Source organism: Cyprinus carpio, chromosome B2 (assembly GCF_018340385.1).
Source record: "Cyprinus carpio isolate SPL01 chromosome B2, ASM1834038v1, whole genome shotgun sequence".
Taxonomy (NCBI): domain Eukaryota; kingdom Metazoa; phylum Chordata; class Actinopteri; order Cypriniformes; family Cyprinidae; genus Cyprinus; species Cyprinus carpio.
Window position 1 is genome coordinate 13,618,109 of NC_056598.1, and position 27,383 is coordinate 13,645,491.

The 27,383-nt window shown below is 37.5% G+C and overlaps 1 protein-coding gene across 8 annotated transcripts; it reads left to right on the forward strand.

Annotated features, from left to right (window-relative positions):
• Positions 1-144: 144 nt before the first annotated feature.
• hfm1 (helicase for meiosis 1) lies at positions 145-27,288 on the forward strand. 8 transcript variants are annotated; one of them, XM_042718140.1, is made up of 40 exons: positions 145-238; positions 864-967; positions 1,045-1,157; positions 6,220-6,439; positions 6,570-6,820; positions 7,547-7,588; positions 7,997-8,067; positions 8,145-8,277; positions 8,398-8,549; positions 9,284-9,361; positions 9,452-9,607; positions 9,695-9,895; positions 11,589-11,677; positions 14,415-14,458; positions 14,561-14,662; positions 14,765-14,910; positions 16,015-16,109; positions 16,230-16,363; positions 16,442-16,489; positions 16,580-16,660; positions 16,801-16,892; positions 16,982-17,088; positions 18,913-18,960; positions 19,080-19,177; positions 19,321-19,455; positions 19,561-19,646; positions 19,758-19,841; positions 20,209-20,366; positions 20,454-20,557; positions 20,743-20,907; positions 21,231-21,308; positions 22,159-22,271; positions 22,431-22,513; positions 22,624-22,730; positions 25,451-25,534; positions 25,648-25,920; positions 26,040-26,112; positions 26,406-26,436; positions 26,579-26,709; positions 26,785-27,288. In XM_042718140.1, the coding sequence occupies exons 2-40, from the start codon at positions 897-899 to the stop codon at positions 26,849-26,851; spliced, it is 4,344 nt and encodes a 1,447-aa protein (XP_042574074.1). In that variant the 5' UTR covers positions 145-238; positions 864-896; the 3' UTR covers positions 26,852-27,288. The 8 variants fall into 8 exon arrangements, with proteins under 8 accessions (XP_042574074.1, XP_042574076.1, XP_042574081.1 ...); XM_042718142.1 differs by having other exon boundaries at positions 146-238; positions 876-967; XM_042718143.1 differs by lacking the exon at positions 145-238 and adding an exon at positions 249-635 and having other exon boundaries at positions 26,043-26,112.
• Positions 27,289-27,383: the final 95 nt, after the last annotated feature.

Consider the following 27,383-nt stretch of genomic DNA (forward strand, 5'->3'; position numbering starts at 1 on the left):
AACTACTTATTTATAATAAAATCTTACACAACATAAACATGTTGGATACATTTAATCGGGAGAAAATTCAATATTTGTATGAGTCATGTAAATAATGCCCCCCAAACAAAAAGTGGACTATTCCAAATAGGTGGCAAGTAGAAGTACTGACTGTAAAGTGAACAGAAGGGGATAAGCAGAAAGAATGGCAATGACTCTCTCAGCCAATTATTAGGAACAAAATAACATTCATAGCCCGGTATATCACAGCTAAACGTTTTGTGTTAAGTCATGAATGCATATATATCAAATTTGAACTGGAGAAACATACAAATTTCCGTCAAAAGTGATTTTCTAATAAAATAGGTCTAGTCAGACAGCTATCAGTATCATACTAAAGAATGTAAGGGCGTTGTATTTATGAATTTAAATATAATATTGTGGCTTTCTGTTCTTTAAATCCGTGAAATGTAATGAAATGAGCATTTCAGCAGATATGATCTGGTTTCTAAAATAAAATGGCAATGTTTAATACTGTGATGATGATCGCGTGACCTTGCGCGCGATTCACACACAGCTCGCGGGCTCACTTGCCGCCTTCAAGAGAGCGCCAGTTACTAAGTATTCCTCACTAATACTGTTTCGTTTGATAAAACGTACGTATATGGAATGTTTTTAGATTTTAATAGACGCTTTACTATTTTTGCCAAACAAGAGTGTACCAACAGACATTCCACAGCTTAACTTGCGCGCTCAGCTCATTATTTTACCTCAGAGAAACGAGTGGCTAAAAGCTAATCTCGACGTACAGTAAATAACTTGCGTTACTTCAGTATGTTGTAATGCCTAATAACAGCTTCATATTTCAATGTTCTATATCACAGTTGTTCTTTTAGGATGTCGGTGGCAACCACAAGATGTTAGACTCAGAAGAAGGCGTTTCGTCAGTGGATAACCTGTTTTATGACGGGCCAGTAATTCATAAAGTGTGAGTAGGCCTTTACACATGATGCCAGATATCTAAGAATGAATACTGAAACTGGTTATTCTTATGACTCTATTTAGCAAACCATTATGTCAGGGACAGGGCTCCTGGACATTTGATGCTCCACCCTCATTATCACAAATACCTGCAACACAAGACATCCAGGGAGAGGCAGCACACCTTTTCTCACTTAGTGAGTCCTGTTTGGATTTAAGCTAAAATAAGATTATAGGTTTGGGTAGTTGCAGCATATCATATCCATTTTTCTATCATCAAGATTGATAGGTTGAAAAGTTTTCTTTTTATAATAAGTGTATCTATATATTTATATATATATATATAAAATCTTTAATTAAAAATGTTTTTAAAATGTATTTTTAAAAAATTACCTAAAATGATGAGATGTATATATCCCAAATTTATTCACTTCCATCAAGATATATATATGCATATTACATTATACACTGAACAAAATTATAAACGCAACACTTTTGTTTTTGCCCCCATTTTTCATGAGCGGAACTCAAAGATCTAAGACTGTTTCTATGTACACAAAAGGCCCATTTCTCTCAAATATTGTTCACAAATCTGTCTAAATCTGTGTTAGTGAGCACTTCTCCTTTGCCAAGATAATCCATCCACCTCACAGGTGTGGCATATCAAGATGTTGATTAGACAGCATGATTATTGCACAGGAGCCCCTTTAGGCTGGCCACAATAAAAGGCCACTCTAAAATGTGCAGTTTTACTGTATTGGGGGGTCCGAAAACCAGTCAGTATCTGGTGTGACCACTACACCACTGTGGCCACAACACATCTCCTTCGCATAGAGTTGATCAGGTTGTTGATTGTGGCCTGTGGAATGTTGGTCCACTCCTCTTCAATGGCTGTGCAAAGTTGCTGGATGTTGGCAGGAACTGGAACACGCTGTCATACAGTATACGCCAATCCAGAACATCCCAAACATGCTCAATGGGTGACATGTCTGGTGAGTATGCTGGCCATGCAAGAACTGGGATGTTTTCAGCTTCCAGGAATTGTGTACAGATCCTTGCAACACGGGGCCGTGCATGATCATGCTGCAACATGAAGTGATGGTCGTGGATGAATGGCACAACAATGGGCCTCAGGATCTCGTCACGGTATCTCTGTGCATTCAAAATGCCATCAATAAAATGCATCTGTGTTCGTTGTCCATAACATACGCCTGCCCATACCATAACCCCACCGCCACCATGGGCCACTCGATCCACAACGTTGACATCAGCAAACTGCTCACCCACATGACGCCATACACGCTGTCTGCCATCTGCCCTGTAAAGTGAAAACCGGGATTCATCCATGAAGAGAAACCTCTCCAAAGTGCCAGACGCCATCGAATGTGAGCATTTGCCCAATCAAGTTGGTTAAGACAACGAACTGCAGTCCGGTCGAGACCCCGATGAGGACGACGAGCATGCAGATGAGCTTCCCTGAGACGGTGTCTGACAGAAGTTGTGCAGAAATTCTTTGGTTATTCAATCCGATTGTTGCAGCAGCTGTCCGTGTGGCTGGTCTCAGACGATCTTGGAGGTGAAGATGCTGGATGTGGAGGTCCTGGGCTGGTGTGGTTACACATGGTCTGCGGTCGTGAGGCCAGTTGGATGTACTGCCAAATTCTCTGAAATGCCTTTGGAGATGGCTTATGGTAGAGAAATGAACATTCAATTCATGGGCAACAGCTCTGTTGGACATTCCTGCAGTCAGCATGCCAATTGCATGCTCCCTCAAAACTTGCGATATCTGTGGAATTGCGCTGTGTGATAAAACTGCACATTTTAGAGTGGCCTTTTATTGTGGCCAGCCTAAGGCACTCCTGTGCAATAATCATGCTGTCTAATCAGCATCTTGATATGCCACACCTGTGAGGTGGATGGATTATCTTGGTAAAGGAGAAGTGCTCACTAACACAGATTTAGACAGATTTGTGAACAGCATTTGAGAGAAATAGGCCTTTTGTGTACATAGAAAAAGTCTTAGATCTTTGAGTTCAGCTCATGAAAAATGGGGGCAAAAACAAGTGTTGCATTTATAATTTTGTTCAGTGTGTGTATATTCTGTGGAAAGAATTGTTCCTTGGTCATCCTTATTCCATATTTATCCTTGGTAAATATGAAAAAAGAAACCTGTGAAAGTAAATTTGATCCTACTGATCTTTTATTTTATTTTTTTTAATTAGAAAAATCTAACCTTTCATTGGAAAATTTTAAATGGGGGGAAATCTCATTATGAAAAAAGTTTTTTCTCTAATACACGCTGGCCACAATTAATGTTACCCTTTTATTCAATACTTTTAGATTCCAAGCTTCATGTTGGTGCTTCTCCTCTTCAGTTCACCCCACTCATTTTGCATTTTCTATAGGGTTCAGGTCAGGGAATAACACACTCCATTACACAACACCCCAAGCTTCATGTTGGTGCTTCTCCTCTTCAGTTCACCCCACTCATTTTCTATAGGGTTCAGGTCAGGGAAGAACAGAGGCCATGACAGAACATCGTTTTGTGCTCAGTGACCCATTCTTGATTTGATTTTGATGTTTGTTTTTGGATCATTGTTCTGTTGTAAGATACAACTTTAGCCCATTATAAGATTTCTTGCAGGGACAGTCCGTTTTTGATTTTTTATTTCTTGGTATTTGATTGAGTCCACGAATGATGCCATATGTTTGAACAGGATTAACAGGATCTCTGGCAGAAAAATAGGCCCACAACATTAAAGATATAGAAGTACTGTAAGTTTCATTGTACACATGAGGTACTTTTTATCCCTGTGGGCACCAAACCAATCTTGAGTGTCTGCTGCTAAAAATTTAATTTTTTACTTTCATCTAAACATAACACCCAGACCCATTTGAAATTCCAGTATTTTTTGGAAACTGAATATGCTGGAGTTTGTATTTTCTTGAAACTCTCCCAGACAACTTGTGGTGATATAGGTGCTGTTTGATATTTTTGAAGCTTTCCAACCCCAAGACTCAACTATTTTCCACAAATCTCCAGGTGTTCTCCATGGAGAGTCTTTGGCAACTATCCTCCTCGCTTTGCATTAAGACAATATAGATACATGTCCTCTTCCAGGCTGATTTGTGACATTTTCTGTTGATTGAAAATTCTTAATTATTACTTTGATGGAGGATATGGGCATTTTTAATGCTTTAGCACTTGTGCTGCAGCCACTTTATAATTTGTGAAACTTAACAATCTTTTGCTGCACATAAGAACACATACTTTCTGTGCGTTTGACGGGTGATTAATGATTAATGGAATTTGGCCTTTGTTTCACCTCATATTTATATTCCTGTGAAATAGAAAAGTCATTTCATGTTCCTAGTAACTCTGGCAGGGCTCCAGACTAACATTTGAGAGCAGTGGCACCAGCGCCACTAAGTTCTACAGATGGTGGTGCCAGGAGCAGATTTGGTAGCGCTGGGGGTTGTGTGGGGGGTATTCAAAATACATTTTTTAATCATAAAATTACTATTGTTTTGCATTAATAAGTACAGATACAAATAACAAATCATGATCAAATATACAAAATTTTTCTTTTATTTTTTATACAGATTTGACAGTAAAGCACTAAGCTTGAGTTAAGATGCATACAAAATTTAATTTTAACAACAGTAACAGGTGCAAAATCTACTTTTTATATACATAAAATGTATATATTCCATTATTAAATGTACTATTATTCTTCTAGCGTATGGAACTGACCAACTTCAGTGATTATGTGTGATTTAGTAGCAAATTGAAGAAAAGTTTGTGACTTTTTTTATTTCTTGTAAAATTCTGACAAAATCTGATTTCTTGATGATTTTATATTTATAGTGATTTTATAATTTCAAAATATAGAGAAAAAGTAGAAATGAATGACTAATAAGCCAATAAGTGCTCCTCTGACACAATCTACTATTTACAACAATGATTTGATGTATTTTTTAAATTTTACATAAGTGTTTGTTTACCGCAAAGTATATTTTGTTCATCCCATTAAAAATAACATTCAAACTGGATTATTTTACAGCATTAAAGTGCTGGAAATAGCTGTGTGAAATGCTTGAAAGTCATTGAGAAGTGCTTGAATTTCTCTCTCAAAAGGTAGTACTAACCCTGAAATGAATGATCTAAAGCATTCGACTATTTCTACCACAACACCATGGTTACAGTTAACGTTACCACTTCTGGTTTCCTGATGTATTTCAGCGCCATTCATGACACATTTCTGTGCAAAATTTGAGTGATTCTCAGTAAATCTCGCAGCAACCTTGTCATTGTGCAGCGAATTCAAATGCTTCTCACTGGATCTCGCAGCACTGTTGCATCTGTGCAGTAACAGTGTGGCGAAATCAACTTTGGCTCCCGAGTAAAGCTGTTCTCAGCTCGGACAAGTTTGTTTGTGTTGCAGTCCGAGCTGATAAATGGTCCGCGCTGTGCAGCTGAAACTTAGCGCGGTTTAGTTTCGCTTTCGTTTCTTTACCATTTGATGTTTCTCAAATGCAACAGAAATGACAGCACTTATGAGTTGAACAATGCGGTGGTCTTGCCAGTGCGACCGCTCACAAAAATTAGTCGCACCAGCAGAAAAAATGGTTGCAAAATGCGACCATTTGGTCGTAGTCTGGAGCCCTGCTTGGTGTGCGAAAAAAAAAAAAGTAAATATGAAGGAGAACTATACTTGAAATATTTTACTCATAAGAATTTCTAATTGTATTCTGCCCATTGTGTATTACAGAAAATATATCTATTTGACAATGTGATTTTCGCCAACTTTCATTTTTTTATTTCAGTTAAAGCTTACATTTTTTTAATGTATGTTTTGAATGAAAGATCAAATGGATAAATAATATAGATTTATTTTCAGAGCCTTCTTTGATCATATTCACCCAGGGTACCAACAATTCTGACCACAGATTTCTTTAAAATACACTGAAAAAAAAATTTTTCATTCATCCAATTAAAAACATTTAGGGTAATGATTAACATCCATATTTTTTAACTTGAGCCAATGAAAAATAAATGTTTAATTGGCTCAAGTTAAAAAATATAGATGTGAATCATTACCCTAAATTTTTTTAATTGGATGAATGAAAAAAAAAAATTCAGTGTAAAACATGCTACCTAAAATTGCGATGTGTGTGTGTACATTTATTGCTGCAGGTGTATATTGCATGAAATTACAGGAAGAGCATAACTTTTTATTTAATTTCTCATTTATAAAGGTTGCTCACAGAGATCAAAGAAATTTCTGCCTCCTGCACAAAAACCTATTCACAATCATATCGCGAGTGTCCAGTGGCAGACTGTGAAATCACATGAAGAGGAGGAATCTGTTTTGTGGACCCATGAACCTTCTAGAGAAAGAGATCAAGCTGTTGACCGGACGGGTTTTGTGGAAGCAGGGCCTTTACCTACTGCCAGTGCTCCTCCCTTCAAGACTCGGTATGGTTTGCTACATCTTGATTGAGTTAACAAAATTTGCTGATGTAACAAGCAGTTCTTTGTGTTTGAAATGGATATTGGCAGTAGAACAATAAGTGGGTAAACAGACTGGATTTTACTGTAAACCTAGGTTGTTCAGAGCTCCCACAAGAAGGATCTCAGGAAATGATGAAGATGGTATCCCAAATCAGATGATGTCAACAACAAATGACACAGGTTTCTTTGGTCAGGTTGCCATGACAACCACAGGTCCACAGACTACACATGCTGTTGCTACCTGTAGTCCCTTTATTGACTTTGGCCAAACAGAAAAAACATGTGATGTACCTTCAAAAACAAACCATGATCTCCATTTTGGTTTCAAACCTGCAGAACCTGAAGGTAATATAACACTGTAGCACTATTAGTTAACTGGAATGTCATAATATAGAGTTATTTCAAGTTGTAACAAATTTAACCAGCTATTCTACCTGTTAAAAAGTTAAATCTCTGTACTTTTTAATGCCGGGTACACACTGCACGATTTTAGCCCTGATTTTCATTCAGATGCCCAAAGTCAATGGCAAATTGGTGCTTGTGTATGTGAGTGAGTATCATGTATTGTGTAGTGTGTGTTATCAAAGACTCAATTTTAGAGAAGCACTGAAGCCCATTAGATAATAAAAACAGAAAAGTTTCACATACAGACAATGTTGTCAAAGATTCCCTTTCACACGGATCTGCAAAAGGATTAAAACACTGTGTTATGCATGCCAGGCCAGTAGTTGACAATGTCACTTTGCCTGTGCACATATGCATTTCTATTATATACACATAATACATTTGTGCATAACATCATTGTTTTTTCAGGTTTGCATTTTCATAGTTTATAAGGAGATGATAAATGTCCCCCTGTCGATGACTTGTTGTGTAGTGTGCACTCAACAGCAGTTAAATTGTACCCTAGACAACTGTGTGGTGTGAAAAAAACAGCAACTTTGAAAATCATGCAGTGTGTTCCCAGCATAATTTGTAGGGAATAGGCAAAAACTTTAACAATTTCCTTACATAGAGAACAAGTAGTGTTAATCTGAATATTTGACATTTTAACATTGATATTGTTTTTAGGGTCATCTGGAAAAGGAACACTACGTCCAGTCTCTGAAATTCGTATCCTCTTTCATTTAACCCAGCTGATAAGAAATACATTTTAATATAATTAAAGACCTCATGAAATCAAAATAATAAGAGTTTTGTGGCTTTGTGGTGTTTACTGGTGTTGATCTAATCTATAGTATATGCTATTGTATTCTAAACCCTGACAAAATAACTTTTGGGCAACATTCACATTAAAAAAATAGAAAGATTCTCTTCTGGGAATATAGAAAATTATATTGTACAAAACATCCTATCCAAATCCTGTTTTAGTAGGAAATATATATCATCTTAGAAAGGAAAACTCAGAATTCATGGGGACTTTAAATTATTCCATAAGTTGTTCAATGTACATTTATACTATTGGACTGTGAATGATGCATTTATTGTCACATTCATTGTTTTTCTTGATATATTTGTAAGCTGCTAAATTCAGAAGTGTGTTTAAAGAATTCCCTTACTTCAACTATGTGCAGTCCCAAGCACTGGATGATGTAAATCTTTAACATTTATATCTATTAAATGTAAAGTTCATAAACACATTGTGCAGCAGATTATTGCTCTATTTCAGGTTCTGTACACAAATAAAAATTTTGTTGCCTGTGCTCCCACGGGCTCTGGGAAGACTGTGCTCTTTGAGCTGGCCATTGTTCAACTACTGATTGAGGCTTCAGACGCCTGGCACAATGTCAGAGCTGTGTACAGTGAGTTACAATTCTAGCAATTATTATTTGAGCTTAATAACTAAGCATTTTTTATTTGAGACTTTTCATTCACTAATTCATAAGAAATACTGTTTCACATTTTTTTGGTTTATGCTTCAGTGGCACCAATTAAGGCTCTTTGCAGTCAGCGTTTTGAAAACTGGAAACAGAAGTTTGGACCCCTTGGATTAAACTGCAAGGAGTTAACTGGAGACACAGAGATTGATGACATTTTTGAAATCCAGGATGCTCATTTGATTTTTACAACTCCTGTAAGTTGCCACATAAGGTAGAGTCTAAACATAAGTCATCTTTCCAGCAAGTCTTTTTAAGGGTGCTTTCACACTTGGTTTGTTTGCCTGGTCCAAACCTGAGATCGATTGCTTCCCACTCCCCCTGCCCCCGCTGGACTGCATTCATATTATTTTATTTGGGTCTGAACCGCGGTTCATTTGCGTCATCAAGCCAGCAGCTGTTTACCCCATTGGTTAGTAATGGTGCCGCAGGAGAAGGTGGCAAATGCATAACATTGCTCTCTGCACTTTTATATATTTACGTTTTTAAACAAAGCTTCAGTACATAACGGCACTTACGTCTCTGTTTAAACAAATTTACTTGAAATGATCTAAAGAATGCTGAAGGTGAACAGAAATGAGATATACAGCTCTCTGTTTGCAGCGTGTCAGTCACGCTCTTCAGGAAAGTGAGTGAAACACAGACACAAACACAAATTTTTATCAAATAATACGTCATTAATAGCGGTTCATTTCTTCGATTTGGTATGATTTCATTCACATCAGCAGCAAACCGTACTGGAGTTCACATGAACCATACCCCAGACCACCCTTTTAAGTGGACTTGGGTGCGCACCCGAGTTCGGAAGACCGCGTTCACATCATCCAAACAAACCGAACTCTGATGTCAATCGAACCCGTGTGCACAACAAAAGTGCTAGTGGGAAGTCTTTTAAAGTTTTCAAGTCTTTAAAAGTTTTTCCCTTTCAAAGGAAAAATGGGACAGCATGACAAGGAGGTGGAAGGATAACCGTTTATTGCCATCTGTTAGTCTCTTCCTCATTGATGAGGTCTGATTTATTTATTTCTGATTTAGTATTTGAAAACAGATGACAGTGTTTCGTTAATGAATGACATTTTTGTCTACATACCATCACTAGATACATGTGGTCAAAGACAAAACCCGCGGAGCAACTCTTGAAGTTGTGGTCAGCAGAATGAAAACCATGCACTCATATCAACTGGCTGTAAATCCAAAATCAAAAGCATCAACGAGATTTGTGGCTGTCTCAGCTACCATCCCAAATATCCAGGACGTAAGTTGTTTGAGGAAGTACCAAAGAGATGAATCTCTTTTCAGGTTAATTTAGATTATTCCTGTGTTGTTCTTTACTGTTTTAAAGGTATCTGAATGGCTTTCGGATGAGTCAGGGCCTGCCACTTGTTTGGAGATGGATGAGACTCACAGGCCTGTGAAACTGAGGAAAGTGGTGCTTGGGTTCCCATGTGGAAGTAATCAGAATGAATTTAAGTTTGATCTTTCTCTCAACTACAAAATGGCCAACGTTATTCAGACCTACTCTGATCAAAAACCAACCCTTGTGGTAAGTGATTCTTTTTGAATGCAAATGTGTTGGGTTGTGTATTTTGAAAAAAGATATATATATATATATATATACACTCCCGAACAAAATCTTAAGACCAGGGGATGCATTGCAAGTTTTACACATTTCGCACTAGTGGATCATAACCGGGTTGTAAGTGCTGCTTCAAAATGCCAAAAGAAGAAACAGGAGCAAGAGACAAAAAATAGAGAGTAGGCAATTTATTGAAAACTGCATTTAAACTCAAACAGGCTGTTCATCAGCTGATCAAAAGTTTAAGACCATAGCCCAAAAAGTAAATGCACAAACAGAACTAAAAGTGTCAAAAAAGGACTCAGTAGTGAGTAGCCCCATCGTTCTTGTTGATCACTTCAAACACTCGTTTCGGCATGCTTGATGCGACTGTTTCCAGGAGGCTGGTGGGAACATTGCTCCATGTGGTGAAGATGGCTTCACGAAGGGCATCCACGGTCTGGAACTGACGTCCGTTTTTTTAAACTTCCCTTGCCATCCATCCCCAAATGTTCTCAATGGGATTTAGATCAGGGGAACACGCAGGATGGTCCAAAAAAACAACGTTATTCTCCTGGAAGAAGTCCTTCATCAGGCGGGCGTTGTGAATTGCAGCATTGTCCTGTTGAAAAACCCAGTCATTACAACATAGACGGGGGCCCTCGGTCAAGAGGGATGCCCGCTGCAACAGATCCACATAGCCAGTCGCCGTTTGACACCCCTGCACAACCTGAAGCTCCATTTTCCCATTGAAGAAAAAAGCACCCCAGATCATGATGGAGCCTCCTCCACTTTGCCGCGTAGAAAACATCTCAGGTGGGATCTCCTTGTCATGCCAGTAACGTTGGCAGCCATCAGGACCGTCCAGGTTAAATTTTTTCTCATCAGAGAATAAAACTTTCTTCCACCTTTCAATGTCCCGTGTTTGGTGCTCCCTTGCAAATTCTAAACGGGCAAGTTTGTGTCGTGGGAGGAGACGTGGCCTTTGAAGACGTTTTTTGTTCTTGAAGCCCTTCTCTAGCAGATGACGTCTTATGGTTATTGGGCTGCAGTCAGCATCAGTAAGGGCCTTAATTTGGGTCGAGGATCGACCTGTGTCTTCACAGACAACCCGTCGGATCCTGCGGCTCAGTGGACGTGAAATCTTTTTGGGCCTACCACTTGACTTTTTTGTCCCATAACTCTCAGGATTTTTTAAGAAATGTAAAATGACTGTCTTACTGTGTCCAACCTCGGCAGCGATGGCGCGTTGCGAGAGGCCTTGCGTGTGCAGCTCAACAATCCTGCCACATTCAAAGAGAGGAAAGCCTTTTTGCCTTTGCCATCAGGAGATCTTGACAGTATGACTGCTTGAAGAACAATGACATGAAAGCCATATTTTTGTGCAGATTTGACCTTTTTATGGCTATGGTCTTAAACTTTTGATCAGCTGATGAACAGCCTGTTTGAGTTCAAATGCAGTTTTCAATAAATTGCCTACTCTCTATTTTTTGTATCTTGCTCCTGTTTCTTCTTTTGGCATTTTGAAGCAGCACTTACAACCCGGTTATGATCCACTAGTGCGAAATGTGTAAAACTTGCAATGCATCCCCTGGTCTTAAGATTTTGTTCGGGAGTGTATATATTTATATTTATATTATATACATACATATATATATATACATTTGTCTGAATTTAACAGTTTTGCTCCACAAGAAAAGGAGTTCAACAGTCTGCTTCTGTGCTTGCCAAGGATGCCAGATTCATTATGAGCCTCGACCACAAACAAAGGTACTATAGTCACATTACATAGACTATGCATGCATGTATATATATATATATATATATATATATATATATATATATATATATATATATATATATATATATATATACACACACAATGGGGAAAATATTTATTTGATCCCCTGCTGATTTTGTAAGTTTGCCCACTTACAAAAAAAATGAAGGGTCTGTAATTTTTATGGTAGGTTTATTAATGGATAGAGACAGAATACCAACCAAAAAATCCAGAAAAAATACATTATATAGAGGTTAGAAATTGATTTGCATTTTATTGAGTGAAATAAGTATTTGATCCCCAAGCAAAACATGACTTAGTACGTGGTGCAGAAACCCTTGTTGGCAAGCACAGAGGTAAGAGTTTTTTTGTAGATGATCACCAGATTTGCACACAACTCAGGAGGGATTTTGATCCACTCCTCATTACAGATCCTCTCTAAATCCTTAAGGTTACTTAGTTGTTGTTTGGCAACTCAAAGTTTTAGCTCCCTCCACAGATTTTCTATAGGATTGAGGTCTGGAGACTGGCTAGGCCCCTCCATGACCTTAAAGGGTTAGTTAACCCAAAAATAAAAATTAGGCTGTGTTTTACTCACCCCCGAGGCGTCCTAGGTGTATAGGACTTTCTTCTGTCAGACGAATCCAGTCTGAGTTATATTAGAAGTTTTCTGTGATCTTTCAACCTGTTTAATGCCACTCAGCAGGTGTTGAATGCATCAGTCCAAAAGAAGTTAAAAAAAAAGCGCCCATCCATTAAACAAAAGTGTCTCACAAGGCTCTGGGGGGTGAACAAAGGCCTCCTGTGGCGAATCAATGCGTTTTTGTAAGAAAAATATCCATATTCAAAATGTAATAATCACTTTAATCTATTTTGCGCTCACTGTTGTAAACGGAAGCATTTCCGGGCGGATGACATGTGAGTTCGGCTTTGCTCATGCGCCGCTCAGAAGTGACGCACACGGAAACTCAGCGAAGTGATCAAAACAAAACTATGGTTACTAATTAGAAGTACAAAATTATGATTTGTAAAGAAGAATGTCAGAGGATTTCGATATAAGCTAAGAGGAGACTGGTTTTCCTTTGCTAAAGTAAGGAAACTTTCCTTCCTTTGATCCTGTAAACAAACGTTGGTTTTCACGAGACTCACCGGTGCATGCGCAACACTGACCTTATAGGTCATCAGCCCGGAGCTCCTTCCATGTACAACTGTTGACGAAAAAATGATTACGTTTTGAATATGGATATTTTTCTTACAAAAATGCATCGATTTGCCACAGGAGGCCTTTGTTCACATCTTTTTTTAGATTGGTGCTTTTTATTAACTTCTTTTGGACTGATGCATGCAACACCCGCTGAGTGGCATTAAACAGCTTGAAAATTACAATTACAAGACAATATTTAATATAACTCCGACAGGATTCGTCCGAAAGAAGAAAGTCATATACACCTAGGATGCCTTTGGGGTGAGTAAAACACAGCATAATTTTCATTTTTGGGTGAACTAACCCTTTAATGTGGTTTTTCTTGAGCCACTCCTTTGTTGCCTTGGCAGTATGTTTTGGGTCATTGTTATGCTGGAAGACCCATCCATGACCCATCTTCGGTGTTCTGGCTGAGGGAAGGAGGTTCTCGTCCAAGATTTTACAGTACATGGCCCCATCCATTTTCCCCTCAATGTGGTGAAGTCGTCCTGTACCCTTAGCAGAAAAACAGCCCCAAAGCACCTCCGTGCTTGACTGTAGGGATGGTGTTCTTGGGGTTATAGTCATCATTTCTCTCTCTTCAAACACGCCAAGTCGATTAATGCCAGAGAGCTCAATTTTGGTCTCATCTGACCACAGCACTTTCTCCCAAGCCTTCTCTGAATAATTAAGATGTTCAATGGCAAACTTTAAACGGGCCTGTACATGTGCCTTCTTGAACAGGGGACCTTGTGGGCGCTGCAGGATTTCAGTCCATTGCGGCGTAGTGTGTTACCAATGGTTTGTTTGGTAACTGTGGTCCCAACTAGCTTAAGATAATTAACAAGCTTCTCCCGTGTAGTTTGGGGCTGTTCCCCGACCTTTCTCATGATCATCCTTACCCCACGAGGCACCAACAGTTGTCTCCTTCTCACCAAGCTTCTTGCTGATGGTCTTGCAGCCCTTTCCAGCCTTGTGCAGATTTACAATCTTGTCTTTGACATCCTTTGACAGCTCTTTGGTCTTGCCCATGATAGTGGGATGGGTTGGAATGGAAGATACAGATTGTGTGGGCAGTTGTCTTATACACCTAACGAGCTGACATTAGGAGTAACTTCTTAAAGTGGCAGGACTAATCTGTGTTCCACATGGGCACATAACCAATCTGTGTGAGCCAGAATTCTTGCTGGTTGGTAGGTGGATCAAATACTTATTTCACTCACTGAAATTTTTTTCTGGATTTTTTGGTTGGTATTCTGTCTCTACGTTAAAATAAACCTTCCATAAAAATTACAGACCCTTCATTTCTTTGTAAGTGGGCAAACTTACAAAATCAGCAGGGGATCAAATAAATATTTTCCTCACTGTGTATATATATATATATATATATATATATATACAAAGCATACACATGCACATGCACATACAAAGCATGTTGTGGTTGAACTACTAAAGATGCAGATGCTTTGCAAGATCTGAACTGTATTTTTAAGATTACTCTTAATGTGGACATCTCTTAGTATAACTCATTAACTCTTTCATAGACTGATGAAATATGCAAACTCTCTGCTTGATGCAAAACTCAGAGGTGTGTACGTTAATTACTTATGCTGTTTGATATTCATGAATACATTAGTCACTGTTTTTTTTTAAGGTAAACTAAACTTTTTTTTTTGTATACCTCTTCCAGATCTATTTATTTGTGGCATTGGATATCATCATGCTGGCATGGATGTGTCAGACAGGAAATTGATTGAAGAAGCATTTACTGTGGGTGACTTGCCAGTGTTATGTAAGTTCTGCAAATATGTTTTCACTCATTTAGTTTTGATTATTCAATACATAATGTATTATAAAAAGCATATGAAAAAATAGAAAAACTCCCCTTTTTCAGTTACAACCAGCACCCTTGCTATGGGTGTGAATCTGCCAGCACACCTTGTGGTAATCAAATCCACATTGCACTATGTCGGTGGTGCATGTGAAGAGTACAGTGAAGCTGACCTTTTACAGATGATTGGGAGAGCTGGCAGACCTCAGGTACTGCTAACACAATTCAGAGCGTGACTTTAGAAGTTGCCTCCTGGCCCAAAAGTCTTTATGTGTACAGGTTGTAATAGTCAAGAAATAAATTAACTATATTGTATCAAATCAAACCAACCTACAAGATATGCATTTATTATGTATAAAAAAGTGGTTAGATTTCAAGCACTCAGGCTAAATCTCAACTGAAAATGCAAACACACAGCTGTTACACTATTAAAGGGGTCATCGGATGCAAAATTCAGTTTCACATGTTGTTTGAACTGAAATGTGTGTTGACAGTGTTTTGTACACATTCAACCTATAATGATAAAAATCCGCTTAGTGTTTTTTAATCCCTATAAATAATTTCCCCTTTTTCATATCAAGCCATTTTCTGCTTCTTGGTTGTGTGATGTCACACAGACCCTGGCCACTCCCACAATTGTTGATTGACACTAGCGTTTTACCTGAGACCCACCCTGAGTGAGCTGTCATCAGTTTACCATTGTTTCACCGCAAGAGCAGATGTAGACAAGAATGTGTCCTAAGAGATCATGGTGTTTTGTTGTTGGATGTAATAATGAGCATAGCAGTCATCATTTACTCCCGGCATCTGAGCCGCTGAAGACACAGTTGATTAGTTTTGTTTTTGAAGGGAATGCGCCCCTGATCTACATAAATGCGCTTATGTTCACGCAAATCATTCATGATCCAGCTTCACCTATAGAAGAAGTGAATATAAGGTTCTTTTTTGAATTTTTGCAAATTGCGTTTCCTAATAATGTGCTAGTTAGAAAGTTTTGCGGCTTAATGCATCTAAAGTAAACAGTCTCATGAGAGCGGCTCGTCACCAGACAGTAGAGAGGGGCGGGGTGAGCAGAGCTCATTAGCATTTAAAAAAACATCTACTAAAACAGGTTGCTGTTTGCAGACTCAGAGCTGTTTTTGAATGGGTAAAAAGGGTGTTGTTTTACACTACCATAGAGACATTTTAAACAAAGTATGTTATAGACTTTTCATTAAGACCCTAAAGAATCATATCAATTTGTGGAAAATGGGCATCCGATGACCCCTTTGAGATGGAGACCTCAGCACACACTGGATTTGTTTTTTGTTTAGTTTGATACAACAGCAACTGCAGTGATCATGACCCGATCTCAGACAAAGGACAAATACACACATTTCTTGAGTGGCATAGACAGCATTGAGAGCAGGTATAACACATTTTGTTCAGTCTCAGAAGGATTTTTATTTTCCCAAAACATATGATATAGGCTAGTCTATTTATGTGTTATCTATGTATGTGATGAATACAACAAAATTACTATTTTCAGCTTGCATACAAACTTGGTGGAGCACTTGAATGCAGAAATAGTTCTCCATACCATATCTGACGTGAACATGGCTCTAGACTGGATCCGCTCCACCTTCCTGTACATCCGTGCTTTGAAAAACCCCAAACACTATGGTAAATCCTAAACCTTAAATCCCCAAAATCAAATGTGCTGCTAGCTGTTCTTTATTAGTCTCTCATATTTTGTCACAGGTTTTTCTCCTGAGCTTGACAAATGTGGAATTGAGACTAAATTACAAGGTATGAAAAAGTCAGTTCATAAAAAGTTATTTGAAAAACTGACTAGACTGAGCAGCTTGTTTTGTAAATATGATTGACGCTGTGTTTTAGAGCTGTGCTTGAAGAACCTCAACTCTTTGGCCTCTTTCAACCTGATTACCATGGATGAAGACATTAACATCAAGCCCACAGGTTGCTGATGATGTTCTTTTTTCAATTAAAATAAATGAAGTTTAATTTAGCTCTCCTTTTCTCTTTTTATTATTATTAAGTGTCTTTATCAAATTTGTCTTTGGTTGTAATGTCCATATAAATGGAATGGTCACACACAGAGACTGGAAAACTCATGGCCAGGTACTGTGTTGCTTTTGACACTGTGAAGCAGTTCAGTATGGTGACAGGAACAGAGACATTACCTGAGCTGGTAAGAAAACGTTGTTCTTGCAGCATTTCCTGATCCATTGATATTAACTGCTTCAGAACATCATATAAACACTTTTTCTCACTTTCCAGATTGAAATGATATCGAAGGGGAAAGAATTCAGTGATGTGCAGTTGAGAGTAAATGAAAAGAAAACCTTGAACATGTTGAACAAGGATAAGAACAGAACCACCATCAGGTCAAAGTTGTCTTCAGTTACCTAATACCCATATACAGGTCCTTCTCAAAAAATTAGCATATTGTGAAAAAGTTCATTATTTTCCATAATGTAATGATAAAAATTAAACTTTCATATATTTTAGATTCATTGCACACCAACTGAAATATTTCCAGGTCTTTTATTGTTTTAATACCTGATGATTTTGGCATACAGCTCATGAAAACCCAAAATTCCTATCTCAAAAAATTAGCATATCATGAAAAGTGTTCTCTAAACGAGCTATTAACCTAATCATCTGAATCAACTTATTAACTCTAAACACCTGCAAAAGATTCCTGAGGCTTTTAAAAACTCCCAGCCTGGTTCATTACTCAAAACCGCAATCATGGGTAAGACTGCCGACCTGACACCCTCAAGCGAGAGGGTAAGACACAGAAAGAAATTTCTGAACGAATAGGCTGTTCCCAGAGTGCTGTATCAAGGCACCTCAGTGGGAAGTCTGTGGGAAGGAAAAAAGTGTGGCAAAAAACGCTGCACAACGAGAAGAGGTGACCGGACCCTGAGGAAGATTGTGGAGAAGGACCGATTCCAGACCTTGGGGACCTGCGGAAGCAGTGGACTGAGTCTGGAGTAGAAACATCCAGAGCCACCGTGCACAGGCGTGTGCTTTTGAACCAGAAACAGCGGCAGAAGCGCCTGACCTGGGCTACAGAGAAGCAGCACTGGACTGTTGCTCAGTGGTCCAAAGTACTTTTTTCGGATGAAAGCAAATTTTGCATGTTATTCGGAAATCAAGGTGCCAGAGTCTGGAGGAAGACCTGGGGAGAAGGAAATGCCAAAATGCCTGAAGTCCAGTGTCAAGTACCCACAGTCAGTGATGGTCTGGGGTGCCATGTCAGCTGCTGGTGTTGGTCCACTGTGTTTTATCAAGGGCAGGGTCAATGCAGCTAGCTATCAGGAGATTTTGGAGCACTTCATGCTTCCATCTGCTGAAAAGCTTTATGGAGATGAAGATTTCGTTTTTCAGCACGACCTGGCACCTGCTCACAGTGCCAAAACCACTGGTAAATGGTTTACTGACCATGGTATTACTGTGCTCAATTGGCCTGCCAACTCTCCTGACCTGAACCCCATAGAGAATCTGTGGGATATTGTGAAGAGAAAGTTGAGAGACGCAAGACCCAACATTCTGGATGAGCTTAAGGCCGCTATCGAAGCATCCTGGGTCTCCAAAACACCTCAGCAGTGCCACAGGCTGATTGCCTCCGTGCCACGCCGCATTGAAGCAGTCATTTCTGCAAAAGGATTCCCGACCAAGTATTGAGTGCATAACTGAACATAATTATTTGAAGGTTGACTTTTTTTGTATTAAAAAACACTTTTCTTTTATTGGTCGGATGAAATATGCTAATTTTTTGAGATAGGAATTTTGGGTTTTCATGAGCTGTATGCCAAAATCATCAGTATTAAAACAATAAAAGACCTTAAATATTTCAGTTGGTGTGCAATGAATCTAAAATATATGAAAGTTTAATTTTTATCATTACATTATGGAAAATAATGAACTTTTTCACAATATGCTAATTTTTTGAGAAGGACCTGTACCATAAAATAATATTTTTTAAGTTGTAAAAATAAAAAGATTTCTAGAGTATGTTTTACAAGAAAATACAATTTCAGTTTTTCTCATATTTAATTCAGTTTTACTTGTAGTTTCTTTGTTATTTGTGAAAATTATAAGCAATTTCGGAGTGAAAACTGTTTCTACACCATTATTTTCAGTGTAGCCGACATATTGAATAGGTAGACTAAATCATGTGAGTTGTAATGTTTTCTTTTTAGATTTCCTATGGAAGGAAAGATCAAAAGTAATGACATGAAAGTGAATTGGTAAGGTCTTGCTATTACCTTTTGGATGTACAATTTTGCCACCTGATAGCATGGCTTGCGTAAATGAATTTTTAAATTTTTTTTATTTTGTTTATTTTTTTTATATCTTCTCATCCTAGTCTGATTCAAGCTCAGCTCGGCTGCATCCCCATTCAGGAGTTTGGACTCATACAGGACACTGGAAAAATATTCAGAAATGGAAATAGAGTCAGCAGATGTATGTTACTTACATGTCTCTTTTTAAGCGTTTGGTCTCTCTGTCTGATGACATGGCCATGAAATTGTAAATGTGCAATTCTTTCTCATGCCATTTTTTGCTTCGCATAGATTTAACAAAATGCTGCTTTTGATCTCTGACAGATCTGACTGAGTTTCTCAGTCATCACTCCAAGTCGAATTTCTCAGCTCGACTCAATTCTTTAACTCTTGCCAAATGTTTTCGAGCTAAACTGTGGGAGAACTCGCCTTACATCTCCAGACAGGTTGAGAGGATAGGTCAGGCAGCATCTCTAAAATTTTAAAAAGACTTTCTTTAAAATTGTAGTGTATTTGTTGTGCTAAATGTGTGTGCTTTTTATATTTGGGGTCTTTTTTTTTTAGGATTCACACTTGCCACTGCTATGGTGAATGCAGGGCTTACAACATTCAGCAAAATTGAGCAGACCAGTCCTAGAGAATTAGAGATAGTAAGTCAAAATATCTTGCAAAACTTTTTTAGAAGTTTAGAAAAACATTTATTCATGATGAAGTCTTTCTGTTGTTACAGTACTATTACAGACTTTTTTTTTTTTTGCCAGATTGTGAACCGACACCCTCCATTTGGGAACCAGATTAAGGAAGCTGTCAGCAAACTTCCGAAATGTGAAGTTACTTTGGAACAGGTAACACATTATATATTTGTATTTTTTTATGTTGGACAACCTGCTATTCTCCATACAAAAATTATTTCACTGCCTATTGCTAATTCTTTTTAATTATTTTTAATGCAGCTTTTATCATAGACTACATGAGAAATTTGTACTTTTAAAATTTTCTGCAGGACCGTCTACAGTTAGCTGGTGAAGGAAAAAAAAAAATTTGTTGAAAATTGCAACCGATTACAGGACCTAGAATACTTATTTTTGTGTATACATCACATAAACATCTTAATCTCAAAATATTAAAGATGATAATAAGAAAAACTGCAGTTTGAGCCATCATAATTTTACTATTTCTTATATAATTGTATTTAATCACATATTTTCCTAGATTCCACGATACAGTCTCTCCACAGCTGAGATTTCTGTCACAGTGAACTTGATGAATTTCAAGGAGTTGGCATCAAAACAGACAGCACCAGACCACCATTATATCACTCTCATTATTGGAGACTGTGACAATAATGTAGTTTTCCAGCAGAAAATCCTGTAAGATCTATGTGACTGAATAATCAAAGGCAAGTTAATTTTCCTTAAAATATGAATAAATGAAAGAGATGCATCATTTCTTTCTCAGAACACGTTGCTCTCTAAATCTGGGAGCTGGTCAAAGAGAATCGAGGTGACAAGAGCACATAAGGGAGAGGAGCTAAGCATTCATTTGATCAGCTCTGAATATGGTCAGTGGTCACATAGCCCATGTCTGGTAGTAATTAAACTAGCCATAATGGCTTATTAGATATTTAGATATTTAGTGTCATTCAATAAAATGTTAAATATATGTCTGGCATAAATATCTTCATGTAGAGTGCTCTGGTAATATCTAGTAATATTTTAGATTAATTAATGATCGCTGATTGTGTAGTGGGATTGGACGTTCAGCAGAAGTACAGAGTCTACTACTCAGGAGTGAAAAGGTTTGGAGCTGAGTCCTGCATTAGAGAGAACCCTACATGGAGAGTGCAGAGGATTTACACGACGGAGAAGACACAAGACACTACACTGACAGCTCCAGCTCCGTCAAACAGAGGTCAGACTCCTTGACAACATGATCACAATATGATCAGATTCAGACAGAAGTACAATACATTTAAACTAGACTTGAAACATCCATCTTGGGTGATTAAATTACAAGTGGGCAGGTGAGACACATTAACGATTAAGTATGTTTGTTATATCCATCTCAAAGACATCTTTTGGTTCTCCCCCAAGATAAATATTAATACCAGATGCTCTGATAAATCTGCTGAAATGGAATAAAGTATCAAATGTTTTTGGCTCAAACACCACAGCTTAATTTTTTGGATACTTTCAAAGATTATATTTACCTTAATATAGTCATTTTCTTCATAGATCCAGTGGCTCTGAATATAGTTAAGAGACAGTGCCATCATGTTTGCAAAAACAAGGAGCTCTGTGGACACGACTGCTGTAAGTATTAGAGACTCTACATGATCCTACACCAGGGTTCCTCAACAGGCGGCCTGCGGGCCACATCTAGCCAGTTAGAGAATAATGTTTGCCCCGCACTAATTTGAAATAATGTGGCATGAAAATTCTAATGCTATAAAGGTCACGCAAAATAATGTTCAAACTCACATTAAACACTTGTAACACTGAATAAAGCACAGGATCATTACCTGAGATTATCACTGTCATCAGCCGTGACATCGCAAAAAATAGTAACCGTTTCAAAATTCACGCTTATTGCATGTCACTGTTGCGGGTGGTTAGGACAAAAACTACATGGATGGGACACAGTGTTATGCTTTGATCCCCCAAAAAACTTTAAGTAAGGAACCCTTTCCTACACCATGCTGCCATTATTTCTGTAAAAATATTAATGCTGACATATCTAATAATTGAATCTGCAATTAGGGAAAGTGGAGAGAAGAGATCCAGATGAGCAGGAATAGTTGACTTGCATGGCAGAAATGGACTTCCAGATTTTTTGTTTGTTCATTTGTTTTTAATATTCAACAGGCTAAGTTCTTTAGTTTTCTGAATACAAAAATGTTCATAATTGTTTGAATAATTGGGGAATTGTTTGACTACTGGGGAAAAAAAGAAATTTTTATCTTGTGACTCTTTTAACAACAATAAAAACAACAGCAGCAACAACAGTAATATTAATCCCCCAAAAAACTTTAAGTAAGGAACCCTTTCCTACACCATGCTGCCAATAAAAACGCTTAAAAACACATCAAATTTCTCAAGGAACCCTTTCCTACACCATGCTGCCATTATTTCTGCTGCTTGAGTCATCTAGTTTCTCTTATAGGCAAAATTGGAGTGAGGAAAAGGTCTACAAATCAGTCAAATTTCACCTCGTACCTCAACAATCTAAAAATAAGGAATGAGAAACTCTGTGAGACTCCTGTGAAACGTTTAAAGGTCAGAATTTTGACTGTCAAGGGATATATGTACATAACTGTCAAAAATATGATCCATTAAAGTCAAGTTATAGTCAACTTGAATTGCTAGAATTTATTTTTGCACAATATGTTGTAATGTGTCATAGTCTCGGTCCTGTTTTCTTGACTTTCCCTGTAGATGAGGATGAATGATGGGACAGCAGCTGTAAGCATGCAGCAGTTCTCATACAAACCCAAAGACACACTTCCTGCTGCCAAGAAGTATATGGGTTTTCTTCTGGCAACTGAAGTTAACTTATTGATGTTAATGAAGTTGACATTGTTGAGATTATATTATTTTGACATTCATGATGTTGATATTCACTCTTCAGGTTTGAAGGAAGTCAGTGTTACACTCAAAGTACGTATGAAATCAAGGAGCTAGAGGCCAGTTTTGACACTCAACATGAGAATTCATCATTTGAGTCATACCATGATGGTATGTTTACTCATCATCACATACTTATCACATACACTCAAAGTTTGACAGAAAATACTGTGGTTAAAGTGAACGTGAGGATAAATCAGTGAATCAGTGTTGTTTGATTATTTATGACTCGTGCTGGTAAAATGAGTCGGAATGTTCACAGGCTAATTTTAAGCTACAGGCAAAACAAAAGGGAAAAATGTAAATTTTAGTCGAATTTGGGGTTTTCTCAAAAATGAGTTCATTAAGCCCTCGTCTAGTGATGGCTTACATTTTCTGAGAGGAGTATGCTGACTCTCATCCAAAGCGCGTGCATAAAGGCATTGCCAGCAGCGCACAATCCCGATAAATATACATAAACACAGAATTACAGTATTTAAGTATTCATGCATTGCAAACATAATCTGTTATGTCTTAGGTAAAAATCTGGGGAACTGTTGGGGAAAAACATCTGATGTGTAACATTATATTAGATCTGTGCATTACAGTAGGTATTAATATATAGGCCGTCTGTCTCGTTAATGTTAAATCTGAAAATAAAAGAAAAGAGAAAAGAAAAGAAATTCACTGCTCTGCTTTTGTAGTTTTAATAATCAATTTATTTGTAATGAATATATTAAAGGGGTTATATGATGTTGCTAAAATGCACATTATTTTGTTTATTTGGTGTAATGAAATGTGTTTATGCTGTTTAAGGTTCAAAAAACACATTATTTTCCACATACTGTACACTATTGTTTCTCCTTTATGCCCCACCTTTCTGAAACGCGTCATTTTTTACAAAACTCATCGGTCTGAAAATTGAGGTTTGCTCTGATTGGCCAGCTATCCAGTGATTGGCCGAATGCCTCAAGCATGTGACGGAAATGTTATGCCCCTTACCATACTGTGATGTGTGTCCCGGTCAGAACACTGGCATGACAAGACAATAACAATAAAACCCATTACAAACGAGACATTTGTTGCTTCCAGTGGGGACATAATTACAGATTATAATGACTTATACTGTTTTTTTTACGCGTTGCGTTGCATCGCGCCGTGTAAACATAAAACCATGTCTGCATTTGTGATCGGAGAAATGACAAACAACAAGCTCTCCAGTCCTCACGCCCCCCAGCTCTGCATATTTCGCACGTCTCTCTTTGTTAACAAACCTGAATCAGATAATCAGCTCATTAGAAGTGAGCTCCGTGCATGAACTGTGTTCCCATTGACATGGTCCTTACACAGTGTTCATTGCTCCCTATTCCCTGAGCAGGGAAAATCTGTTGAGGTTTACCTCACCTCGGAACATTCGTTCATGGATTTGTGCTTTGCAACGTCTTCACACAAGGGCAAGTCTTACATCATAAATAAATATAATTTAAATTCACGTCTCGCACACTTTAATGCCCTTTGAATGGAACATACATGTTCGCTTCGAACTGGAATCATGGCGGAATATCCTGTGCTGTCCATTTCACAGGGCACTTACGTTCAAATAGAACAAACATCTAAAGCCATAAGAGAAACATGCAGAGCAGGGGGATGCGAGGACTGGAATTGAGAACTGCTGCTCTACACTGCTCAAAACTTGGGTTTGAATCATCAGTGGCAAATCCTTTACTTATTTAAACGTACTTACAGACTGTGAGTCAGAACAGCCGGCATTGTAGTCTTCTCTCCCAGGATCAGGAAACAGTTCTCCATAAAATGTGCTGCACACTTTTGAATATTTGGTTTGAACTGTTCTGGAACAGTGTTGAAAATACAACTTAACCACTGATTTCTAGTTGTGTCCTCTTTTGGAAGGCCAAACAAAGTAGTTTCACTTTCACAATGAAACAGCGTCTCCACAACATGGTGCCAGCGGCAACAGCGAGGATCAAAGTTACACCTTTTTTCTTTGCATGAACATTTGGCCGGCATTATGCAAATCTTCCCACATCGTGATGTAGTCATGTTTAAATGAGGTGTTTTAGAGGTGGGTGGTCGACTCTAAAATTTTATAAAGAATATCTCTTTGGGTTTGAGACTTTAGTCTTTGCAACTTTACAGATCTTCTTTATGCACCAATAGCTTGTATCACTCCAAAGAGAGAGGAAAACTTGAAATCGCATCATATGACCCCTTTAAATGGATTTTTACATTGTTTTCTTGAATGTTTTTGTTTAAATGTAAAATGAAAAAGGTAATGCATTATTTGTTTCTTATATTTGTTCTACTATTTATTTTATTATAACAAAGATAAAAAAAACATAGTGTGCTTACTAATATAGTATATATTATTATTAAGAAAAGAACTGGAGGAAAAAAAAATCAATGTTGCTAGGTGATTTTACTTTGGAACCTTCAGAAAACTTTAACTTGACTTTAAACGGGTGTAGCTCAGTCATTTTTATCTGATTCCAACAAATCATACATCATTTTGAAGGTCTTAAAATAAAATAACTCATTTAGCCAGCACAGGTCATGTTTTATCATTGAGACACTATTATAATTTTTATGAATAGTTAGAATTTTTTATTTTTAGATTTTCTCATTTCATTTTACTATTTACATTTTTGTAGCATGTTTTTGTCATTTTTATTAGTTTTTTGAATGTCTGTGATGTTCTTGTTATTTTACTCGTTTTAGTGTTACTCTTTTTACTACATCAAGCTTAAATGTGAAATATTTCCTCTTTCTCCTTCATCTAGTTTTTTTAAGAGCTCTTAGAAGTCCTGACATATCAATTGTCAAACTTTCTACAGGTTACAATGATGAGCTGGGAGACTTTTATTCTGAAATTAGAGACCCAGCATTAGAACATTCTCAACCTTTGGCTTTACCTCAAAGTATGTTTTAAAGAGCATCTGATGCTTGCTATATATTGTTCATATTAACAATAATAGCAAAGCAGTTTTCCTCATATAAAACTGAAATAATCTGTTACACATCATCTTTTCAGGGGTTTTGATTCACAGTCAGCTCAAGCCATGCAACGATGGACGGATAAACAGAATAAGTGCTAATAAAGCCAGTCTTTATACTGCCCATGCAAACCCAGAGCACAGTGCTGACTCTGATCACCTCTGGTCTGGTTCTCTTGATGTGACCTTTGACCTGGGAGTAAATGATTGGGATGATTTTGATGATGGTAACCTGGTTGAAGCTAGTGAGGTGTGCTGTGATTCCCAACTATGTGACCCAATGACAGACCATGTTCAACCTTCAAATACTGGTTTGTTAGGCTCATTTTATAGTCTTCTTTTTGCAATTTGTAATGTATCTTTGGATGTTTGATCTTGGTCAAATAGTTGAATTTTAAATACTAAAAGTTTGTGGGTTTTTGTGAATTAGGAGGTTTGGCTTCAGCCTCACAATGTAGAGCCCAAACCATACAAGGAACTGCAAGTCCTGTCTTGCCACAAAGGTAACCCCCTCTTCATTCAAATGTGTTTCAGTACAACTTGCATTGACGTTATGGGGCTTTTTTCAAATCACCTGGAAAGTCACCCACTTCCCACTGATTAAAAGCATGTTTAATATTAATTTAAGAGCAGTTATGCTAGGGTCCTGTGGGTGTAATAAGAAACTGTATCTATGTAATTTATAATATCTGTTGAACTATCCTTTGCTTTTGGCCAAATGCCTCAGAAAGAAACACACACACATACATATATAATTTTATTTATGTATGTATTTATTTATATATTTATTTTTCAGGATCCAACCAATGGCTGCTACCACTCAAACTGTAAGCTTACATAATTTCTGTTTTAACATTTCCCCCAAATCATTTAAGAAGAATATGGTACCATGTAATTTGTATGTACTAGAAAAGATCGCAGTAATTGTGTTTGAGTCACTATTTGCTGGTTTTATTAATCATCTCACAGCCAGTGTGCTCAGAAATGAGTATGAAGTCCCTTTCAAACCAGAGTCAAGCCAAAACATCTTCAGTCCAAAGAAGATTTGATTTTATCACATGGACAGATGCAGCTTTGAAGGAAAACTCACCTGTTAGCAGGTATTTTAAGAAATTATTTACTTTAATTATCATATGACATATTTACTGTGTGTTAACATTGTTTAATAATTACAGGGATCACACAAAGGACATCTGCAATGAGACCAGTGTTTTTCTGGGTATGTTCGATGGCCTTTTTTAGAGTTGTTGTAAAGGATTCCTGGCACATTTAACACTGTTGTGTAAGAATGTTCTTGGTTTAACGTTCAATGTAAATGACAAAAAAGAAAAGTTATATGTTGGCAAAGAGCTTTCTATCAATTCAATATCAAAAAGGCTGAACTGTATTTTAAGATTTTATATTTTAGAAATATTGGAAAATTGCTCTGTAAATATCATATTTGTAAGACAGTTTTTTAAAACTTCCAAAATTGTCATGAATGAATGAGAAACGTTTTTGTCTCTGGCTTTTGTTTTTTTGTTTTTTACCCCACAGTGTTCTTTTAGCGTTTGTGTTAGGGTTTGTTTTAATTAGCTTTATATAAAAATACAAGTCTATGTTATGATATCTACATAGCTGTAATACACTTTAAGATGTTTATTTCTACCTTAAAAATATATCAACCTTATAGAAAATCAGCAATTAGTTTGACTCTTTTTTCCCCTCCTCTATCCTCTGTTAATTGAAGAAAATGTTTTGGGCTCAACCAAAGCAAATCAGCTGCATCATGTCA

Excerpts from the sequence above, each read along its gene's own strand:
- hfm1 (XM_042718140.1), top strand. The coding sequence starts at position 897 with ATGTTAGACTCAGAAGAAGGCGTTTCGTCAGTGGATAACCTGTTTTAT. Across the intron at positions 8,068-8,144 it reads AGTCCCAAGCACTGGATGAT|GTTCTGTACACAAATAAAAA; the intron begins GTAAATCTTTAA and ends GCTCTATTTCAG. Across the intron at positions 9,896-11,588 it reads ATCAAAAACCAACCCTTGTG|TTTTGCTCCACAAGAAAAGG; the intron begins GTAAGTGATTCT and ends TGAATTTAACAG.